A 23,306-nucleotide genomic window follows, 5' to 3' on the forward strand; every position below is an offset into this window, starting at 1 on the left:
TTGCAGAAAAGGCAGGGGTGGGGAGAGGATGGGTCCTGTAAGATTCATGGAATGGCTTTGAATTTCTTCTTCAACTATTCGTACGCACATTGATACGAAAATCGAACAATTTCTACGCCGGGATAATGTCGTAACGCGGGAACCGTTACTGCGATAAACTCGTCGAGTTTGCCTGAGCCGAGGAGAGAGACTATTCAAACTGATGAGAATGTTGATTTGAAAGGGGGAAGAATGTTATTGTTCTGAGATCTCATTTAGGGTAAATAAGGCATGTAGGTCCGTTCAAGGAAAGAATGTAAACAAAATAACGTTCACAAAAAGCAACTGAGTGGTCTTTTGTGTGGGAACAGCACCAGTCTGTGCACAATGACAAGACCATCCAAACTATGTACAATGACCATCATAGGAAATATTTTATTTTTAGTGCACCTAAACGCTGCATGGGTAGAAACGCCGCACCTGCTGAAAATTTAAGTTTTAAATACGTAAACGCCGCAGCGTTTCTTCCGGAAATTACGGTAGTTTATCTAGTTAACTTTATGTTATCATAAGGCTTCTTCCCCCTTTTTTAAAGTAATGTTGAATGGAAATGTTAAAAATAAAAATAAATAAATAAAAGTAATGAAATATTTTGCATATTTTTAATACATCATATGAATTTTAAATTATAATCTTTTTAAGAAATTTTATATTATTCTGAACTTTTTAAATTATTTTATTTTTTCTATAATTGATATATTTATTCAAATAAAGCATTTTTCTGACTTCATTTTTATACCTTAAAAATTCAACATTCAGTCTCCTTCAGCAATCCAAGCCCCCCCCCCCAAAAAAAAAAAAAAAAAAAAAAAAAAAAACTTAATTCGGGTTATTGTTACTGAAGTTCCTAAATTACATTTAATGGCGACTGACAGTTGCCTATCAAATACAAAGGTTTAAAAATTCTTTGTCATATAATATGCAGATGATTATTCTATAATTTAATGCATGATATTAAAACGTATTGGATGATACTAAAAAAATCTCGTGTATTATTAATGTATTGCATGATATTAAAAAATCTCTTGTGTTAATTATAATTTAATTTGTAATAATGTTTCCATTTTCTATAAAAAATCAGATCATTATTTTGGTGTATTATAAATCAGATGATTGAGAAATATTATAAATTATGTCAATTAAAGATGTAAAGAATGAAACAAGTAATAATTTCTATTTATTTTAACAAATTTCATATTTTGAGTTTCATATATAAACACAAGAGATGTAGCCTAAGATTCTTTGTACTATAATTGCACCTCAGAGGGAATTTTTAGTAACAAATAAATAAAAGTACTATTTATTTTCTGTTACTGATTTAAAAACTAAATAAAATTAAAACTCAACTGGAAAAAAGTTATAAGTTTCTGGATTTGTTTATGCCTTTTTTTATATTAAAATACTGTTACTGTCAAAAAATATCGGTAGCGATTCCATAAAACGGATTTGAGTTTATTAATCAATATTTATTGCATTTTCTTAATTATTCAAAGTAATCCTCTCTGAGTGCAATACACTTATGCCAATTTTTTCTCTCCAGTCCTCAAAACATACATTACAGTTATATTCGTGAAACCTTTGGTATTTCATCAGATTTTCTTTTAATGCATTATTAAACTCAAAATTAACACTTCGCAGTGTCAGTTTTAATCACGGAAATAGGAAATATGGTTCCTTGAGCTTAAAGAGCTACATTTGTTGAATTTTTGACCAAAACTTTTGCTAGCAGCAAGAGCAGTGTTGCTATAATGATAAATCCATTGGTTATCTTGTCACAAGTAGGTTGTTTTCTGCAAACTGGTTCATGCAAATGCATAGATGATAATATTTAAATAAAATAATAATGAAAACAGAAGAGAAACATGCCAAAGTAAAATATAAAATTACCAAAGCAAAAACCTTCTGTTTGCTGTAGATTTAATCGGAAACTGTATCGATTTTAAGAGCAAACAGGTACAGGTTACTCTTCATTAGGAGCAAAGAAATCTGCAATGAAGGGAAGCTGTGGTTGTATTTATACTCTATCTGAGTAAAGCAAAAGAGAAATTAGACCCATCTGTCAGCAGAAATAGTAACAAAAATTGAAAAACTAAAGCTATAGAATTTTAAAAGTATTAGGATGAACTAGATTGGATTTAAACTGTTAACTAAACAAGAAAAATCTCTGTGAATGTGATAAAATCTTCAAGAAAATGTAGTTCATCAATGCGAGAATCTTTTTGGATAATTTTTGTAAACCCAAATCAAAATTATGATTAAATTTATAACTATGAATAGCTATTGAAGACTTGCTAATTTTGCCTTTTTTGGACATAATATTCATGTTCCTTGATGTGAAACTTTAGCATGCTTTTTGTTTGGCCGATATATCTTAAACCACACTGACACAATATGCTATAAATATCCCAAGAATTAAAGTCAGAAAATGGAATCTTTAAGAACTAACCCATGGAATTTATTGATAGGTAAGAAAATGACTTAAAAGTTGAACTTCTGGAGAACCCATGCAATTTGCTAACTGACAGATAGTCGGTAATTTGCAAGTGGTGCGCTATGGGAATAGTGCAAGTTTGCGGGGGCCACGTTAACACCCTTGAATCACATTTAAACAGAAATAAAAATACAGAAATTTTTGTAAACAATCTCACTGCTTTATCAGAAGTTGGAATGAATGTCTTCTTCATGTTCTTCAGTTTTTATTGGTTTATACAGGTTGCTGTACTCAGCATTGCAGTTGGGAGGCATAAAAAATTGATGGGAAGGTCTCTCTTGCAACATGGCTTGGTAATTTCAGGTGCTTTTCTAATTTTGAGTTTGTTTTTATGCCAAAGTTTGGTGATGATTTTGGCCTTGTCCTATTCAATTATTGAGCGTGAATGCATGGAAAGTATTTGACTAAAGATATGCTATTTACTTTAATGAACTGGTTGGCAAAGAGCTTGGAGATATCTTCTTTATGTTTGGTAATTCTTATTTGTAGTTTTCTGGATGTTGAGCCTATATATTCAGTTTCTGTGCTTATATCTTTGATGCAAATTTAAGATATTATATATACATGTAGCTGAAGTATCCATTGTGGTGATGTCTGATATATCTGAACTTACAGTTTCCAGATGCATGAGGCTGAAGTAATGGCAAGTTTATAACAAAATCTTTTAAACACAGAGCAAATGTGTGACGTGATCAAGTAGTAAGGAAAAGCTCCAATAAATTTACTGTTATTTGATGCTTGCATCAGTAACAACTTTACATTTTGAGAAATGAGTATAGGAGCTAGTTCATTGGTTTTCTTACTATGTTTTCCCATAAAATCTGGAGGATATCTATTGTTTTCGGCAATTTGTAATATGTAATTCTATTCAGTTGTGTAACTGTAGCGTAGATTAGGAACCCATTTTGCTGAAATCCAGACTTGTGTACTGCATATATGACTGAATTTATATATTACATCATCAGCAAGCTTTATGTCAGTTGGCACATCAGAGAGATAACTGGTACTGTCAATTGAAAAACATCTAAACATCACAAAATCAAAAGAATAAGGTGTACATCCACATAGTAATGTTAAAAAGGAAGATCTTTTGAACAAGAAATGTTATGTTGCTTTTAAGAATTATATTGTGCATTTATATGCATTATTTTTATTTATTTTTGTTTATTTTTTATGTCTTGATTGTAACTTAAAAACTTTTTTTTAAATTCTGCAAAACGTTATAAGAGTATGATTGCATGTCTTTTACGTATAGTAGTATTAAAACTGAATTGATTTTAAGTTATATTATATTTGTTCTTTACTGCATGTGTATTTTTTGCATTCTAGCATGATCCAAGATGATAAGTACATCATGCGAATTGGAAGCTTAATTTTTCTCAACATTGGGCAATTGTTGCCTCAGCAAATACAAGCTTTTCATACTTCAAAATGCATTTATCCTGTAAGTAATTTCTGCATATTACCTCGTAGAATAAGAATTAGTTTAGTCATTTTTAAATTCATTAACTTAATATTTTGTAGTTCTCACTCTCTATAAAGAACTCTGTCTATTGTACGAATATTATTCATAATATTTATAATAATAATAGTTTTCTCTGCTATTATAAAAATACTAAATTATGTTTTATCACAGTTTTTATGTATTATACTGTATTTCCTCTTATTAGGTTGGCTACAGAGTTACTAGAATGTATTGGAGTATGAGGAAATTAGGAAGAAGGAGTCAGTATGTATGTACAATTAATGAATTAAGTGGTAAACCTGAATTTTGCATTCAGGTAAAAGAACCAGATCAGAAGGATCTTATACTGAAAGATAGAACTGCCAAAGGTGAGGAAATTGTGTAATCTATGCAAAAGTTGATTTTATAATTTATGTTAACAGCTTATCTGAATGTTTTCTTTTCTTTAATTAATTAATTAACTAATTTTTTGACTCTGTATTTTAGGTGTATGGCAAAAAGTTATTTATCCTATCGAAAAAATGCGAAAGCAGGCCAAAACAATCAAAATATTCCCTGATTATATAACTGGAGATGATTTATTTGGATTAACAGAACCAGCTGTGCTTCGAATAGTAGAATCGGTATCATTTTGTATATATTGTGATTTGTTTCCTTTAGTTGATTAAATGATAAGATGTTTTATATGTGCTGTATAATTTTAAAATGTTGGTTTATTTTAGTAATACAAATTTTGTGACTAAATTGCATAATACATAAATAATGCTTAACTAAAAATAATACAGTTAAATACTTAAATGAAAAGTAACATTACAATGTTTAAAAATTAAGTTGGTGAATAAAGATTGTAACTGTATTTGTGTATATTCAATATGTCCAGTTCTTAACTCTAATGTCTCCCCCCTCCAATTCTGTATGTTAGTTGTGGGTTTTTGCCTAAATTACAAAGGCAGATATATATATATATATATATATATATATATTTATTCTGACAGAAAGTTAAAAGTACTAAATTTGCTTAAACTCTCAAAAACCCATTTAATTTTTATCCACACTGTCATGAAATTTATGTATTATGTATTTCTGAATATAAACTGAGAAGCAAAATTTTGCTGCAGTATTTGAGGCAAAATGAAAATCCATGCACCACCAAATTAAAATATCCCATGATCCAGCTATGTATCTGGAGGGCAAGCAAATTAGCATCATTTGGCATAAATTGTATTTTAGGTAAAGTGATTTTAATTCAACACTGTCATTATCTTTAGCTTTAAGAAGGTGAATGTCTGAGGAATTGAAGGCATTCACTTTCGTTTGAATAATAGGCATTCAGGAATGTGAATGTCTATTATTCAAAAAATAAGCCAGAAGTGATTGATAGATGTTAAAAAATATTCCATCATTAATGCTGTGGATGAAACTGAAGATATTATCTGTGAGGTTGATGAAGATTATGATAATGGTGAAATGGAGATTGATGCCCATAAAAGAGGCATGCTTTGCAAAATTGGTAGATAATTCTAACTTGGCCTCATTATTAAGAAGTTTGGTTAATGCATGTTAAAAAATTAAAAATGTGTCCCCCCTCAAATTAAATTATTCATACAATTGTAAAAAAATTGCTAAAAATCCTTTATACATGAGAATTTATGGTATTATTTATTTATTTTAAAGAAGTATAATTTTTATGTAACAATAATTCCTTGCAGGAATGGTGCAAGAGAATTATTTAAATTTAATTTAACTTTATTATTTTCTTGTGAAACAATTTTGTAAGTACTTAGCAGCTTACCTTGTTTCATTTCAATTTTCTCATTTTTTCAAATGTAACTTAGTTCAAATAGTTTAGTTTCCTTTTATAGTTTTACACTTATTTCTTAATTAAATTTAAAATTTTAATTTTATATTCGCTTTATACGAATAGAGAATTTTATATTTGCTTTTTATGAATAGAGAATATTTGTTAAATTCAAATAATACTTAGCATATTTTTTGCTATAGTAAACTACAAAACGGGGAAGCAGATTCGTGGTTTATACATGGAAGTACATGGTATTTATTTATTTTGAAAAAATATCCTAATGTTGCTATAATATTTACAGCTTATGTTTCACAGACTCAGAAAAATAATAATTAATAATAACACTTGTGGTTATTGTATTCATAGATAATCCTCTAACTCTGAAAATCTGTAAAATGCTACTGTAGTTTTCCACTTGATATTTTTTCAATGAAAATCAGAAACTTGATCAAATTACCAAATTATTTAATATTTGAATTAGAGCTTGCTTGCTTTTTTTTTTCGCACCCCTATATATTTTTGCACATAGCTTGAATTTGATTTGTATTCAATCTGGGTTGATGAAAATAAGCAGCAAGATATGGGGTAATTTAAACTACATTTGCAATATGCATTTCTAAAAGTCCAACTGTAATGTATTCTTAGCTGCAAGTAAAAATCCAGTTCTTTAAAGGCTAAAGATAAATAAGAATTAAAATACGTGTACCTTGTTTACACTTTATTTATGAACTTAATTCTTCAGTTTTATGGCTCACTTTTCCATCAATATCCAACATTAAAACATGTGTAACCTCTATACAAACCAGTTTTCCTTCCCCATGAAGGCATCCCTCCCATTAGGCAGATAGCCCTAGTGGGCTTTGCCATAATCAACTAAACCATACAAAACTGTCATTGAATAATTCATTTCCTTTTGTTTTTGTGAACTTTCTTGAATATTATTTTTCTTCTGTGTTTGAGCTTTGAAACGTGATTATGCTGCCTGATTTTCTTGAATTGAAGTGATGTGATTGTGTCTTTGAAGCATGTACTGAAATTATTGCTTACACTACTCCAAATCTGATTACTAATTTTCATTTATTTTCATTTTAATTAAGTATATTTGATGTGTGAATTTTTAATATTTATGCATTGGCTATTAAAAAATTATGCTACAAGCTTTCTGAAAGTACTGGTACTACATGCATTTTGTTGTTATAAATTTTTTCAAGATAGATAATTTCTTAAGAATAGTTTCAGTATTGTAAATGTAAGGTTAAGTATGAAATTTAATTTTTACAAAATTCTCATTCTGCAAAAGTTCGCATTTGTAAAATTTTAATCACGCTTTAATTGGGTTTATATATAAAGTTTCTGCCCGTACATGCAGATGTCATAGAGCCCTGCATAATTAATGTTTTTACAAAATTTTAAATACAAATTTAATAATGAACATTATTAAATTTTTAAGTATTGTGTTCAATACAGAACAATTAATTGCCAAAATGAGCTGAACAATTTTTATTACGTTTTTCTGCTCAGTGCCCCCTTTCCAGTTAGTTACTGTTTAAATGTGGTTGAAAAATACTGAATTTTGTTTAAGAAATAAATGTTGAAAAATGAGTTAAGTCTGTAAATTCATTTGCAACTATCACTGTGAATTCCATGCATTAAAGTATTGAAATCTTTTTGTTTTTAAACTAAAGTATGATGACTTTCTCTAACTATAGTTTTTGCTCTGTGGAGACCTTATAAAAATCTGAATTTTATATTCACTGGTTTTATATTACTTACACCTATGGTGTTCAACCTCTTATTGTAAAATTCTGTCCTTGTATTGAGAATGTAATTGGAAGTACACATTGGCCACTTTTTTTAATATCCTTTATAAAATGCATCAATTTTAAAGTCTTATAAAATTTACTTATAATCCTGTACTAAAATGAAGTATAGTTTTTGAATTGCTGAATTTAATAATATGAAAAATATTTTTAATTGAGACACTATTAGTATAATTGTTTTTATATTTCATAGCTACCCGGAGTCGATACTTTGAGTGATTACAACTTTCGGTATGGACGTTCTCCATTTCTCGAACTTCCATTGGCCATCAACCCTACTGGTTGCGCTCGTTCAGAACCTAAACTTCGAACACATTTTAAAAGGTACATTTGCTCTGTCATTTTAGGTTTTAAAAGGAATAAGCTATATTATAATTTTTGTCGATTAAAAATGATGTGTTATTTTAGTAAAATATGATTTTCAAGTATTATTAAGTTTAAAGAAGGGATATTTTTTAAATCCTTTCAAAAGACTTGAATTAAATTATTTTATTGAGTTTATATATATATGTATATATTTACATATTATAAGAAATTTATTGAATTATTATTCATACTGGGAATCACTTCTATAATACTGGAGATATTATTCTTCAGATAATTTGAGTATTTAGTACACCTTCAGACTGTAGAAGCATTCAATAGTTTACTGATACAGTGAGTAGCCAGTATCATAACCATCAATCATCAGCTCAATAGATAATGAACATGAAGTATAGAATTTTATAGATGAGATTTTATAAACTAATCACAAATATCTTTGTTAACAATAAGAAAATAGATTTTATCTTATAAGGTATTTCTGTCGCCTTCTTAGCATTCCTTCGTGCTGTAATGGCCAGCACTCTCGGCGCATATTCGAGAGTTTCAGGGTTCAAGGCCCATTAAGGCCTTTGCTCATTTTTCATCTCTCCTGCTTTCAAAAAATACAGTGGTGCCCGAACTAAAAAAGGTGGTGGATTATGATTCGCTACTACCAGAATTTGCCAACTGGGTCTCTTAATTCACAGTTGCCCTTTAAAAGGAGGAGTATATAGATATTTCTCCCACCTTGTGCATGCCTTCGTGATGTAATGGCCAGCACACTCGGCACATATTCAAGAGGTCTGTGGTTCAAGTCCCAGCGAGGGCATTGCTAATTTTTCATCTCTCTTGCTTTTGAAATAACCTAATATTTCCACAGGCTTATAATAAAAATAAATATTTAAATTAGAAACTTGTTCAGACTTTTGTTTATTCTTTTTATAAATTCACTGCATTTTTTTTTTTTTTTAAATTTATTATGCTTTATTCAAAATTGTTTTAAAAACACAGATACTTTGAGACTCTTTGTACACAGTTTATCATGTTATTTTCTGTATTCTGCATACCTAGAAAATTCTATATATTTACTAATAATATAGTATTTATTATTTATATATTTACTAAGAAATGATTTATTAAAACTCTAAGAAATTATTTATTAAGAAAAGTAATAAATTATTTTTAAATTACTTAGTAAATGATTTATTTACTAAGAAATGATTTATTAAAGCTTTAATAGGCAAAAGAATATTTTATCACAAGAAAATATATCTATATGTTTCCATAATAAAATATATATTTTCCCTCTTTTTTTTTAAAAAAAAAGTACCTAATATTATGAATTTTAAGAATATTTTAAGAAAAATATGAGTAATAAAGTACAAATAATCTTTTCAGTTTACAGCAATTTGTTTGAAAGCCTTTATTATTAATGTATGTATCCAAGTATAACTATTCTAAAAATAAATCTTTGCAGAAAAAGAATAAAATGAAATCATAATCACTGCCATAGAAAAAGATAGAAGACACTCTAATTTTTTTCTAAAAACATTAATTACATTAGTTATAAGCATGAATTTAACCACTTTTTTTTTAAGGTAAGTTTTGGTTTATGCATATGTATGTATGTATACATATATACAAATGCACAAGTATACATATTGGGTTGTTTGGAAAGTAATTTTTTCCCCCAGGAGAATGCTTAAGTGTAGTTTTCACAGAAACTTCACACTTAAGCTGCATCATTATATATTTTGACAGCTGATATAGCAAGGCTTGCTTGTGAATAAGTTCGATTGGTTCTACACAATAATTTTTGTTTGGTGCCCTTTCAAATATGGAAAGTGGAAAGCACCATTTTCGACATATTTTACTTTTTTACTATCGAAAAGGTAAAAGTGCTGTTCGGGCAAGGGGGGGAAAAATTGTTGTGTTATTAGAAGATGTATCGACCATAATGCCAGCGGCAAAACTGGTTTGAAAAATTTCTATCCAACAATTTTGACCTTGAGGGTGCACCGTGTTCTAGAAGGCTAGTTAAAACTGATGAAGACATAATAAAGGCATTAACTGATAGTTTCTACTGGAGAACACAATGATCAATTCTGAAGTGTACTGTCATCAGATGGACAAATTGAATAATTCATTTAAACAGCTTAAAAAGTCCAGTCTTTACAAAATTTTGTAGACAGTAAAACCTTTACTTCAAATGAGGAGGTCAAATATCGCCTGGATCTGTTTTTTGGCAACAAAGGGAAAAAATTATAAACGTGGAATCATGCCAGAAAGATGGCAAAAGGTATTTTAGCAGAATGGACAATATATAATTCAATAAAATATTTATTTACAAGATCTGGAAGAAAATCTTCTTTCATTTTCTTTGTAGACTTGTTAAAACAAATTATCTTTAAATTTGAATTTTTGGCCATTTTTATATGTTTTACTATTTTAATGGCATTTGCCCCACCAATGACTAAATAGAAGTAGTGACCCTTAAGTAGTGGAAGAGCCCACTATACACTGAATTCAAATCCAGGCAAATAGACTGATGGCATGGATTGTTTTCAGTTTTCTCAATGTATAACATGAATATGAGCCAGTTTACTTTAAAAAGTCACCCATAAAAGCATTCCTGTACTTAAGCAAATAGCCATAATCCTCTCCCCTGGGAACGGTGAGTCCTTTTTTTCACTTTTTTCGACAGTGGCCACTCCTAAGGGTGGAAGTGGTGGACATTTTATTGTGGAGTCATCTAATAGGCAGCCACTATTACCTCCTATGAAGGGACAGACAAATTACATCCATGCCTTCTTCAGGATTCGAACCCAGGCCCTTCAATATCGTAGTCGACTCCCCTAACTACTATACTGTCTCTGCAGTAAATAGTCATCACATACTCTGCCATATTCTCAAAGAACCTAAATTTTAATGGCATTTATAATTTATTTTTTTAACTGTAGCAATTTAAAATTAGTTGCATATATAAGAAAACCTTTTTTTAAGATAAAGGAAGGAAATCTCCAAGTAGAAAGTAATAATCATTTAATGTGTGAAATATTTAAGGTATTATTTGTTCTTGTTAAGTGTCGTTAGAAATGATTCATATTTCTCCTGTACTTTTTTAGACCTCATACTCTTCATACAAGTAACAGCTCAAGATCTTTCCATTCAGCTTTTGCTGGAATGGAAATATCATCTCCATACATAAAGCAATTTGTGCACTCCAAGTCTTCTCAGTATCGCAAAATGAAAACGGAATGGCGGAATAATGTCTTTTTGGCTAGGAGCAGAATTCAGGTATGGATATATTGGAAGTATTCTCTGACATATTGGTAGTATTCTTTTATACTAACTATTCTTTGCCTAAATTACTTCAGGCAGATTTATTTATTTTTTATTTTATTTTATTTATTTATTTATTGTGCATGTGTGTTTTTATGTGTCTGTAGATTTAACTGTTTAATCTAAAATTATAAGCTGAAGACATGTTTTTTGCAATATGTTGTTTTAAATTATTTTACATTGTATGTCTTGTGATGGGTTGAAGTTTTTGTGCCAAGCCAAAGCCTTGTTTTTTGCACTATGTTGTTTTAGATTATTGCACATCATTTGTCGTTTATTGGGTTGAGGTTTCTGTGACGATATATGAAACACTAGCTTCATGTTTGATTCAGAGATATTAGAAATACCTTCTACAAAATGTTTTAAGTGAAATTTCTCATAAACCCATGACTTTCTGGTGAATTAAATTTTGTTGTTTGCTTCTAAACTATTGCATAAATTTTGGGTAATTTGTTTTTGCTTAAGTATTGCATTCTGAATTTTTGATGTCTCCATGTTCCAAATTTTTAATATGTTTTGAAATTTTTAAATAAAGCAAATGCAATAATTTTATGTGAGTCTTATGTTAGGAAATATATAATCTTTTGTGTTATTTATCTTTTTATCCCTCTAGGGTCTTGGTTTATATGCAGCAAGAGACCTAGAAAAACATACTATGGTCATTGAATATATTGGTCAGTTGATACGTAATGAGATTGCTGAGCGAAATGAAGCCATATATGATGCTCAGGTTTGTATATGATATTTTTTAAAGTATATATCTATATCATTTTAGTGCATAATGCAGTCTGTGCTTATATGTAGATCAGATATTCTAAATAAGTATGTTTTAAAAGTCTATGTCAGTTACACATTGACAAATGTTTTAAAAATTTGACAAAAAGAAATTTTTCATTTATTAAATACGTCATTATTTAACTTTTGTATCAGATTCTCTTTTTCTGTCAGAGAATTTTCTTTTCATTTTAAAAATATATTTAAAGGTTCATAGAAATTAAAGATATTACTAAATTAGAGCAAGTTTACATTTTTGTTAGGAATTTCAGAATGTCTTAAATTATAATAATAATAATGCTATGAAATCTCTGTAAGGTACCACATGTAATTTCATAAATTCTGGTCTTATCTAGAGGTGGTCATCTTACAGAGATATCATAAATACTAATGGTTATTTTTGCTCTCGAAAATATGGATTACTTTCATATGGATTACTTTTCAGTGTTGTTAGAAGGTTCACTATACCCAATTATAAATCTTTTTAACTTAAAATTACTTTCAGTGTAATTTATATTTTTCAGAATAATTAATTTCATAACCATGGCATTAAGTTTGAGATTTTAATTACTTTTCTCCCCGTTTTAGAACCGTGGAGTGTACATGTTTCGCTTGGATGAAAATCGAGTGATTGATGCTACTCTTTGTGGAGGTCTTGCTAGATACATGAATCATTCTTGTAATCCAAACTGTGTGGCTGAAGTTGTACAGATTGATAGAGAAAATAAAATTCTGATAATTACTAACAGGAGGGTAACAAGAGGAGAAGAGGTAAGTTTTACAATTTTTTTCATCCAATTGCTGTGCTGTTCTGTTGTGGCTGATTATTCTCTATTAGGATATAAAATTTAAAGATATCATAACCTGAGAAAGTGCAGTGCAGTATAGTACATTGGCAGAAAAATTTAAAAGAAGAACTGTTAAAACTCATGCAACTTATTATAATTTTGCAGGTAAGAACATCGGATTTGCACAGGATTTTTATTTTGTCATGTCTGATATATGTTGCTTATTTCTGCAAAAAATAATTTTCAATAAAAACTTTAAAAGTGAGATATAAAATGGAGTAAAAAATATTTGGTGCTACAGCTTTTAAAAGACACATAGAAAATATTAAGATATGTGGTTGTCCCTGCTAAAATGCAAGCTCTACAATGGTTTTTCAGACTGTGTATTAGATTGTCCAGAAGTTTCAGCAGTAACAAAATATATTCAGGAGGAATTGAGCTTTGAAACTGCTGGACAATGCTAGGTGGTGTTTGCAGTAATGCAAGTTTATGTCCTAGTGCATCCTGCACATTTTCTGTCGGATTTCAATTCCTTCATTCTCTGCATAATTGGTCATTAATATAGTATATTTGATGGGGGAAAACTTTATGATCCATTGGTAGGAACTTATTACTGATTGCACCCCTAACCAGCTTCGCATAAAGATCAAAAACATTATTTTGGCTTATTTCAGTAAATTGTATAGGTCAGTTCAACCATTCAAAATGACACCTACCAATATCGTAATTATGCTATGTTTATACCGATACCTAGAACTGATATAAAGCACTTTTTTATACTTGCTTTTTTCATTTTTCTTACCAGTTAGTCATTACAGAATTTGTCCTGGAATAAAATGACAGTTTATAACTATGACATAGGATTTACTAAATTTAATCAAGTGACTATAAATATTTTTATTAATATTTATTTAATGATTATGTACATATGTTTGATCTGAATAAAATCCCTATCATGTGTACACACGATCTGAAGAACTAGTAAGCAAATCCAGTAATCCTAGATGAACATATCAGTCAGGAGAAGGGAGTACAACAAAATTCTTTATTATGCCTAAAAGTATAAAAATTTTTAAACAGTTTTGTATGAAACATATTATTGCATATAATTTAGTTCATCAATAAATTTAGAAAATATACTTTTAAAATAATATCTTCATTTCTAAAACTATATACTGTCAATCCACATTAAGCTAATCCACGGACATTGGCAAGAATTTCAATACATTTTCAGTCTGTTTTCCAAGCTCAGTTTATTTCATACTTTGGTAAGGTCTTGCTACAGTCTGTCATTTTTAAAATATCATATATTTCCATGTGTAAGCCGAAAGTGTAGAATGTTTTCAAAAGCTAAATTATGGGACGGGCTTATATACAGATTTGCTAATCTCGCAAAAAAAATGTAGTTGCATGCAAGCGATAAATCACCAAATATATTACTGTATTGTTTATTTAACTCATATTAAGTGATTAAAAAAATCATTTTAAATAAATGAGCTAATTTTTTATGAAAATGAGTGTTTTATTTTAGAAATTGTTTATATAGCTAGCTTTTTTATTTTCTGTTCTTAAATTTGTTTTTCATTTACAAAGAAATGCTAAGCAGCTGTACTATTATTAGAATTTTGGGCAAACACAATCACTTACAGTTTAAAATTTGCCATAAAAGAATTTCTCTTCCTACTCATCTTTCAGGCAAAATAAATTGGCACAAAAAATAAGGCTAGCACAAGTACCACAGATCGTATACAAGACAAACGAAAGGGAAAATGCGCTAGCTTTAGAGAGGGCTGCTGTAAAAACTAAGGCTAAGTAAAAACTGTCGCTGTTAACATCTAGTGTTTTACTTCACAGCAATGTAATTGGAAAATATTATAACTTGGTTTATCTTGTCAGCAACATTTTCCCCTCATGGCGACATACAAGGTCTGTCTAAAAAGTATCCGACCTTGAATTTTCCTGCACAGAATAGTTATGCTGGCCAGCACAACTGTGCACAATGGAAGGAGACAGCTTAATGCATATGCTTGAATTTTTTTTCCCTCGGTGTTCCAGTGAGTCAGTCATTGTTTACTGGTTAAATTGTTTTTATAAATGTTCATTGGATTTTGATTTCTTTTAAAATGACTGAACAAGTTGAATAAAGGTACTGCATGAAATATTGTCAAAAGCTTGGTGATTTTCAAAGTGAAACAATTAGTAAAATTGAGCAGATGTTTGGAGACGAAGCTATGGGGATAACACAAATTAAAGACTTGTTCAACCAATTCAGAAATGGCCAGACATTGGTGGAGAGTAATCAGCATTCCTTAGACCACAAACTGTTTAAAATGGAATTGTTGTTGAGAGCGTAGAAAATCTAATAATGAGAGATAGTCATCTGGCCGTACAAGAGATTGCTGAAGAAGTTGGGATCAGTAAAGATTCCGCCCATGCAGTTTTGTGTGTTATTTGAACATGCACAGAGTGGCTGCGAAATTTGTGCCCAAGCTTTTGTTGGCAGAACAGAAAGAACTTCTTGAAGTTGTGGAAGACCTGCTGGATACTACCAACTTTGATCCTAAGTTCCTGAATATTGTAATAACAGGAGCTGAGTAGTGGGTGTACAGGAAGGACCTGGAAACAAAAAGCATAGTCATCGCAATAGAAGCATCCTGGATCCTGACAATTGAGAAGCAAAATCAAGGTGATGTTAACCATGTTCTTTGATATCCAATTAATTGTGTGTCATGAATACACACCAGAAGGACAAACAATGACAAAAGAGTACTATCAATAAGTTCTGCGCAGACTCCATGATGCAATTTGCTGCAACCTCCGTACAGCAAAAAATTGGCAGTTACATCACAACAACACTCCATCTTATTCATCACTCCTGGTACACAATTAAAGTTCCAATCCCATCATGCAAGTAATATATTTTTCCCAGACAAATATCAGATACTTTTTAAACAGGCCTTGTATTTGAATGTTTCAGGAATGCCCCCCCCTTTTGGCATATACATAGGTTTTAAATTTTGGATACATTTTTGAAGAAAACACACATTTTCAGCTTATATTTGGAAATATATAGTACTACATACCACATGAGCTACCCCTCCCCCCCAAAAAAAAATTAAATAATAAAGAAAGAATTATACAGAAGGGGAAATTTAAAAAAAAAAAAATTCCACTCTTCCCTAAAATGAGAATAGAACTTTTTTAGCATGCTTCCAATAATAGCTCTATCATTGGTTAGGCTGTATTTTCATTAAAAGATTATCACACATACAGTGATATTTCAACTGTTATTATTGGATTTCAAAAGTCCTTTGATGATGATAATAAAAATAATAATAATAATCACAGAAAATTTCTAAAACCTAATATTGGAGGACACAATTTGCAGGAGGTAACGTATCTCTTAGAGCATCTTCTGGTGCTTGATAGGATTACAGTCTGAATGATGGTCAATATGTAATCTTCTTAGAAGTTTTATTGTATTAGCATAGTGTGATAGGATTGACATCACCATGTATTTATCTCATAGTATAAGCATTAATCTAAGAATTTAGATCTTCAGCCATACATCTACCAGTATTCACATTTGTTTTAGGATACATAAAGAAATCTGTATATCTGCCTAAGAGTTGTGACCTCAAGCTGCGTTCTTTTTCAGATATCGTAAGTTTTGCTAGCATGTTTGTCATTCTCTGCAGATCAGAATATGTTTGAATTTCTCCACAAAGCAGTTCTGGTCTTATCTGAGAATATAAAAAACATTTTTGATTTTTATCCAACTCTGCTTATCTTAAATATTTGATGGTGCTTTTCTGAAATTCTCTCTTTTCCTGATCACAATTCATAAGCAATTCCATGAATTCATGTATCGATAATATTCTTGTGCCAATTCTTCACCATTGGTTGCATGATCACAACATTATTCTTGTAGGGCAAATGGTAAAAGAAAATAAGCATGCAACTAGTCCTATTTAAAATATTTCCTAAATATTAAAAAATTAGCAAATGTTTAGAAAAAATCTTTAGAATGGAAATTTCGATGTCAGAAATATTTGCAGTCATTGGATTTCTCATCACCTGACAATCCAACAAAACAAGTGACTATCAAATGTTGTATTATAAAATGTTTGAAGAATAGGCTTAAAAAATAAGTAGAAAAATGGACTGTGAAGAATCCTATTGCATTATTATAATGCAAAAACTGAGATAGAAAAAATGTTTTAGTTTTAGTCAAGTTCTTGACCATCCTCCTTATAGTCCAGCTTTAGTTTTGTTGTTGTTGTTGTTGATGATGATGATGTTGTTTTACTTATTTCCAAAAATCAAGGAAAATATTCCTAGATCTGAGAAGACTATAATAGCATACCAAAAATTTAATAGCAATAACCAAAAGCAATGGCAGCAATTTTTAACATTGATTTAAAGGATGAGAAATTGTGTTCAGTACAAGAGCTAGTATTTCGGGAAAATGTTTTCATGTTGTGGTTTTAATGCAAATTGATTCTTTCACAGTGACCCTCATAGCTGTAATGCTGAAGTTATATGCCGTTTTTAAAATTTGCTCCTTTTTTTAAGATATGTTTTCCCTTAACATGTAAAATCTTGTTTAGGATTATTGCATTAAAATCAGAAATAGACTTCATATAGCTAGTTAGAAATTTTAACAGATTTCAGTGTTCATGTTCAATGAGCTATTGAATAATTTCTAATAAATAAAAAAATATCTGCTTATTATAAATGAAGATTTAGTTATTGGCTAACACCATCATGGCTAACATTGAATCCTGAAAAAACAGTTATAAAAAGCTTCTCGTATCTAGCCTTTTGATACTAACCATTGTATTTTTGGGAAAACAAATTTGCTTCTGGAAAAGGGGAACTATGTCTGATTGCCTTCAAAACTGATAAGGTTTTATTTAAATTTTATGCTGCTGCTTTTTTTTGGGGGGGGGGGTCTAATTTTAATGCAATCATTGTTTAATCCACTCTTAGGCTAGTTTTTGCTTATGAAATATTACCGTATAATAAAAACATTCTTACATTATTTTCTAGCTTTCATATGACTATAAATTTGAAGTGGAAGATGATCAGCACAAGATCCCTTGCTTGTGCGGAGCTCCAAATTGCCGCAAGTGGATGAATTGAATTGCTGTTGAGCAAAGCTGTACATTTGTATTAGCCATTTTAATGTCATATAGAACTTTGTAATATATATTGTTTTATAAAATTTAATATCCTGTACATAAGTTTTTTTACTCCGGAGTTTTATGTGTATCAAAGTTAGAGCAACATATGAAATTTCATATCTGTCATTTCAATCAGCTTCAGTTCATCTTGTGTTTGCATCTTATGCTTTACAACATACGTTACAGTAAAGTGTGTAAGGAGCATGTTAGCAATTAGAAAAGTGAAGGGAAAACTTTCTTTTGTAAAATGAAAAAAACCTTGATTTCATTAAATTATTAGAAAACTATTCCTCTTTGTTAATTATGACACACCCAAATTACATAAAATTCATTTAGTGACATTTTGTTTTACATCAAGAAGCTTTCTTAATAATATAGCATTGCTAGAAATCCAAATATAATTTTCAAAGCATGGGATACACTAGCATTTGTTTGTAATCATTTGTATGAAAAATTTTTAAGGAATATTATAATTTTTAATAATTTAAATCAAATCTAACTATTCTGTAATAAGAGTATTATTTTCAGTAATTATAAAATTGAAGCTAGTTGCTGCCAGTTTCTACATATTTTTACAGTTTGTCCATCATGTTTGGGGAATGTTATGCATACTGTAATTTATTTAATTTCAAAATTAAATAAATTACAGTATGCATAATAATTAATTTAATTTCAAAATTAAATAAATTATGGTATGTTTAATGTAGTCATTTGAACGTAACATCTAACTTAGAGCAGTTTTCTGTTATTCATTGTTTGTAAATTATTTATTTAATTTAGAAAGTTTGTTATCTGTATAGTTTGGAGAAGCATAAAATGCTACCACCAGGATTTTTTTTTTTTTTTTTTTTTTCATTTTTTCATCTTTTTGTAAATTTGTTATATTGTTGTCATTTGAAAGCTTTATTTATGATCTTGATAAAGAATTTATACACCCACTATCTAAAGTATTAGAATTCAATATTAGTTTGTTGTGTATTCTAAGATGTGGTAAAATGTATCCTCTGTTTTTAGCTTGTGGTGTGGATTCTAATCTTGAAATATAGTAGTCTCTTTATTTATATGCCTTTCTCAAATATTATTTTTGTTCCAGGTATAGTAGTTACCTTTAGTAACAGTGCTGTAATAGATTTACTTAACTAAGCTGTAAGATTTTAAACTGAAAAATCATTGATCTAAATTTGAGAATATTTCCAATGGATTTAAAAATAAAATCACATCTATTTAAATTATATCAAAATGCAGTGCCTCAGTACTCTGCTTAGCTAATGGCTATATTTTTAGTATGTTGAACGGTTACAAAATTTGAAACATTTTCATTTGAATGAAGAAATTTAAAACTGCTAGTATATTCAGAGGATGCATTTTACATTTCTTTAAAGAAATTTGAAAGATGTAAGTAATGTGTACAGTTTGTTTCAATTAATGCAGTTCATATTATTTAAAACTTCATGGATGATGAACTTTTAATGTACCACATTTCTAAAAATTAAAATTACATTTTTTTTTTTTCAAAGTCAGAGTTGTGCAATGTGACTATTATAAATATAAAACAAATTATTGCATCTTTCATTCATTATTTTGTTGAATACTGAAGTACAAGACTTTTTGTTGTGTGTAATTGTACAAACATGCCATTAGTTGCAGCAAAGCATTTAGACTTCTATATTTAGAAATGGGAAAGAATAAAATGCTCTGCTTTTATCTTGTAAAAAAATAATAATAATAATAATAATTTAGAGTGAATGTGTTTGAAGTTGTGCCTTGAATAAATGAAAGAATTTGTATTGTATATAAATGTATTTCTGTACATGCCTTAGTATGTATTTATATGTTTGGAAATATTAAAAAACCATTTAAATTTCATTTAACTTTTAGAGAAATCTTATGTGTTTTGTAATTCAGATTTGATATTTTAACATTTATCAGGGAAATTTCTATGAATGTCATTGTGACAGAACCTCGAACAGATCTCAAATATTAACCTCTTAAAACATTTTGATGTGTATAATCAAATGCTTTATTTTCGTCAAAATATTCAATATCTGTATATATTTTTATGTTAAAAATGTAGACAGAAGGTCTAAAACATAGCCATAAAAAGTTATATTCTAAATAAATAACAATGTGTTTGATAACTTTGTGTATGCACACATGCACACCATGTCCCAAAAAGTTTTTATTCAGGCTTCATTTTCACAACCATTGGTTGTAGATATACACTTATAGTTACAAAAATTTTTCAAATAATGCAAATAATTATGTTTTTGCATTTTAAAATTTTTTTAATTTACAAAGTGTTAACTTTTTATGTATTTCCCCATTCTTTATACTTACGTTCAGGAAAGTTTCTGCTCATTATAAAAAATTAAATATAATAAGTGTAGTTCCTGTATGACAAAAGTTGACTAAGATATTTTGTTTTAAATTTGGAGATGATCTTCAGAATCGGTACCGAATTTAAAGAGTGAACTGTTTGCATACATATGTAAATAAAAATATAATGTTGTATTAGGAAAAGTTTTCTGATGTTAAATACATTAAGTGTTCAGAATTTCTATGCAGATTGTAATGAAAAGTATTGATCACTATAAATTTTTTGAAAAATGAAATCGTATTCACAAAATTTTGACAATATTAACTCGTAGCCAATTTGTAATATTATATGCATAAATTAAAAATTTTAAATATCTTAGTGAATTTCTTCTGATTATTAGAGTAGAATTCTAAAGTAATAACTCTTCATGAGAATATTAATGACATATTTTTAGCATTTAGAAGCTTAATTCAGAAGACAAACAACAAAAATCAGCGTTATATTTACGAACTGTGGAAATTTCCACTGTGGAAATTTTGTAAATATAACGCTGATTTTTGTTGTTTGTCTTCTGAATTAGTATTTATTCGGCGTGTTATTGTGTCTTAATTCAGAAGCTTATGAATTACTTGTGTGAAAATTCGTTTAGCATTCAATTGTTACAAAATTATAGATTAAGAAATATTACAAGAACATATATCACAAATATGTATCACTGAATGCAATTTTAAGGGGAAATTTTACATCAAATTGTTATAATTTAATTTATATCCAACTCTTTAACCCTGTAACCAGCAAAGCTGGTGATAATATGACCCAGAATATTTTTTGTGGCATTTTTAAAGAATTTTTTATATGTGCATTGTGAAATGTGTCCAAGATTTTAAAGCAGTATCGTAAAAGTGTACAATTCCAAAGGTGTAAAGTACTAAGGGTATTTTGGCATAAAAATTCTGATGGCAGTTTTAGGAAATTTGGACTTTCTTAACAAAATCCTATGTTCAAAGGGTTAAGGCAGGTTAGAAATGGTGTTGGATATACTGAATTTTGAAATTAAATACATCAGTCGGTTTTGGTTGTGTAGGAGTTAAACTTTTTATATTTTATTTTTTATAATGAGTATGAAATTTTCCGATAAGTAAGTATAGGGACCGGGGGACTACATAAGAAGTTAAATTTAGTAATTCGTATGTTTTTTTTTTTTAAATAAAAAATGCCAAAACATGAATATTTTCATTCATTTAAAACACTTTTTTGGAAGTATATGTGTATGGACAGCGGTTATGAAAATAAAGCACAGGTAAGGGCTTTTGAGGTCAATATGGACATAGCTTCTTTTGCATAGTTGAATATCATAATGAGTTTCACTAATCTGAAATGTAAAATTCCTTTGCTTTAAAATGGGGAAGCTTTCAAGTATTTAAATTGATAAGGCATTGAAATTGGCACAAAAATTCAAAAAGTAATCGGTAGGACAAGAAATTTTCTTCATGAAAAATGCAACTGGTATTTTATTCACTAAATTTATGTAATCTGAAAACATTTCCAAAGTGATTAAGACTATAGTGCTTCAAAGCAAATTCCATTAAAAAGAGGTATTACTAGGTAGATCGATTCAGAGAAATAGGAAAAGCAATATATATTTTTTAAAATTTATTTAAGAAGATGGTGTGAATACAGACTTCTCTGTCATCATTTTGATTCCTGCAGTAAAGAAGAATTTCTATTCAAACCTTCAAAAATTGGTCTTGCAAGTTTATGCAAGTTATGCTGATTTTTGTTGCTTTAGCATCTCCAACATTAATTAAGAAGAGACATTTTGTGTTGAGGGGAGGGGATGAAATATGTGAATGTAGAAAATGTAAATCTTAACTATTTCTACTTAAGTTGGTAAATAAAATGTAGAAAATTCTTCCATTTATATTATTTTTAACAGTGGTGATTTCCAGTTTCTGATATTCTTGATTTATTTTAGTAACTTAAACTGTTGGTGAACTGACACAGAAAATTTAGGTTTTCAGTGGAACATTATTACATAAGTTAATCATAAATTTGCTTGCTATGGTAGTATAGTAAAAACTTAAAATTTGTCTTGTAATATCTTATGTAGCTGAATACATAATAAGTTTTCTCCTAGAAGAAGTCTAATTTCACAAATTCTAACATAAGAACTAAAGAGATTTTAAGTGATGTGAAATTTTCACTCACTAAGTTTGTTATTGTTATTACTTATCCTCCTGATCTTGAGATATCCACTTAGCTTAGGTTTTAAATTAATAATGGCTAAAAGGAAGGCAGCACTTTTCATTGGATAATTCTTGAGCACCTTATGGATGTCAGTATGGTTCTTGCTAGCTGTCTTCTGATGGAGAACAGCTACAAGGGTCTTCTACCCCTCTTCCCTTACAACTACTCTGATATGCCCTATTAGGGACACACACTTCTTATGCGAAGAAAACTTGATAAGCGCCATCCTGTTCAGTATGATGGAAAGGGATGCAGACTGCTATATCTCTAGGCTCAGGTTCAAATCTGGCAGAAATCATAGATCCCTGTGAATGTATGTAACATGGTGACACTTATATACTATTCAGCTGAACAGTATATTAAGACTTTCAAGTAGTTAGTTGTAGCATAAAAAAAAAAAAAAAAAAAAAAAAAAAAAGAAATCATTCTAGGTTTGAATGCCTATATAGTAGTAATCTAAGCTGTATTTATGCTTTCACAATCAAATCATGAATTCTGAAAATGAGCCTGTTGCTCACTTTCCCATTGATATAATGCTAACCATGAAAACGTTAGAACAAAGCAAATATGATTCAAATAACTATGTTTGGATTATGGAAGGCTGTTAGGCCTTCTCAAACAAGAAGACAGATTGGGTATTAGGCATAAGAAGTTTAATATCATAACAGAACATACTTTTTTTTTAATTTGACTTTTTTTAATGGAAGTATCCAAAAATACTATTATAAAAATT

The 23,306-nt window shown here is 29.3% G+C and overlaps 1 protein-coding gene across 4 annotated transcripts in view; it reads left to right on the top strand.

The window, feature by feature from the left end:
• Window positions 1–22,995, top strand: part of LOC118192375 (histone-lysine N-methyltransferase 2C-like) — a 284,640-nt gene extending 261,645 nt beyond the window's left edge. For all 4 annotated transcript variants that reach the window (XM_085813029.1, XM_085813032.1, XM_085813031.1 and 1 more), the window contains 8 exons: window positions 3,860–3,974; window positions 4,201–4,363; window positions 4,482–4,618; window positions 7,810–7,940; window positions 11,045–11,216; window positions 11,875–11,991; window positions 12,624–12,806; window positions 17,876–22,995. In XM_085813029.1, coding sequence (XP_085669155.1) covers window positions 3,860–3,974; window positions 4,201–4,363; window positions 4,482–4,618; window positions 7,810–7,940; window positions 11,045–11,216; window positions 11,875–11,991; window positions 12,624–12,806; window positions 17,876–17,968 — 1,111 coding nt within the window. In that variant the 3' untranslated portion in view covers window positions 17,969–22,995. The remainder of the gene's footprint in view (window positions 1–3,859; window positions 3,975–4,200; window positions 4,364–4,481; window positions 4,619–7,809; window positions 7,941–11,044; window positions 11,217–11,874; window positions 11,992–12,623; window positions 12,807–17,875) is intronic.
• Window positions 22,996–23,306: the final 311 nt, after the last annotated feature.

Source organism: Stegodyphus dumicola, chromosome 3 (assembly GCF_044657685.1).
Source record: "Stegodyphus dumicola isolate Sdum_Otavi_A_Nest chromosome 3, ASM4465768v1".
Classification (NCBI taxonomy): Eukaryota; Metazoa; Arthropoda; class Arachnida; order Araneae; family Eresidae; genus Stegodyphus; species Stegodyphus dumicola.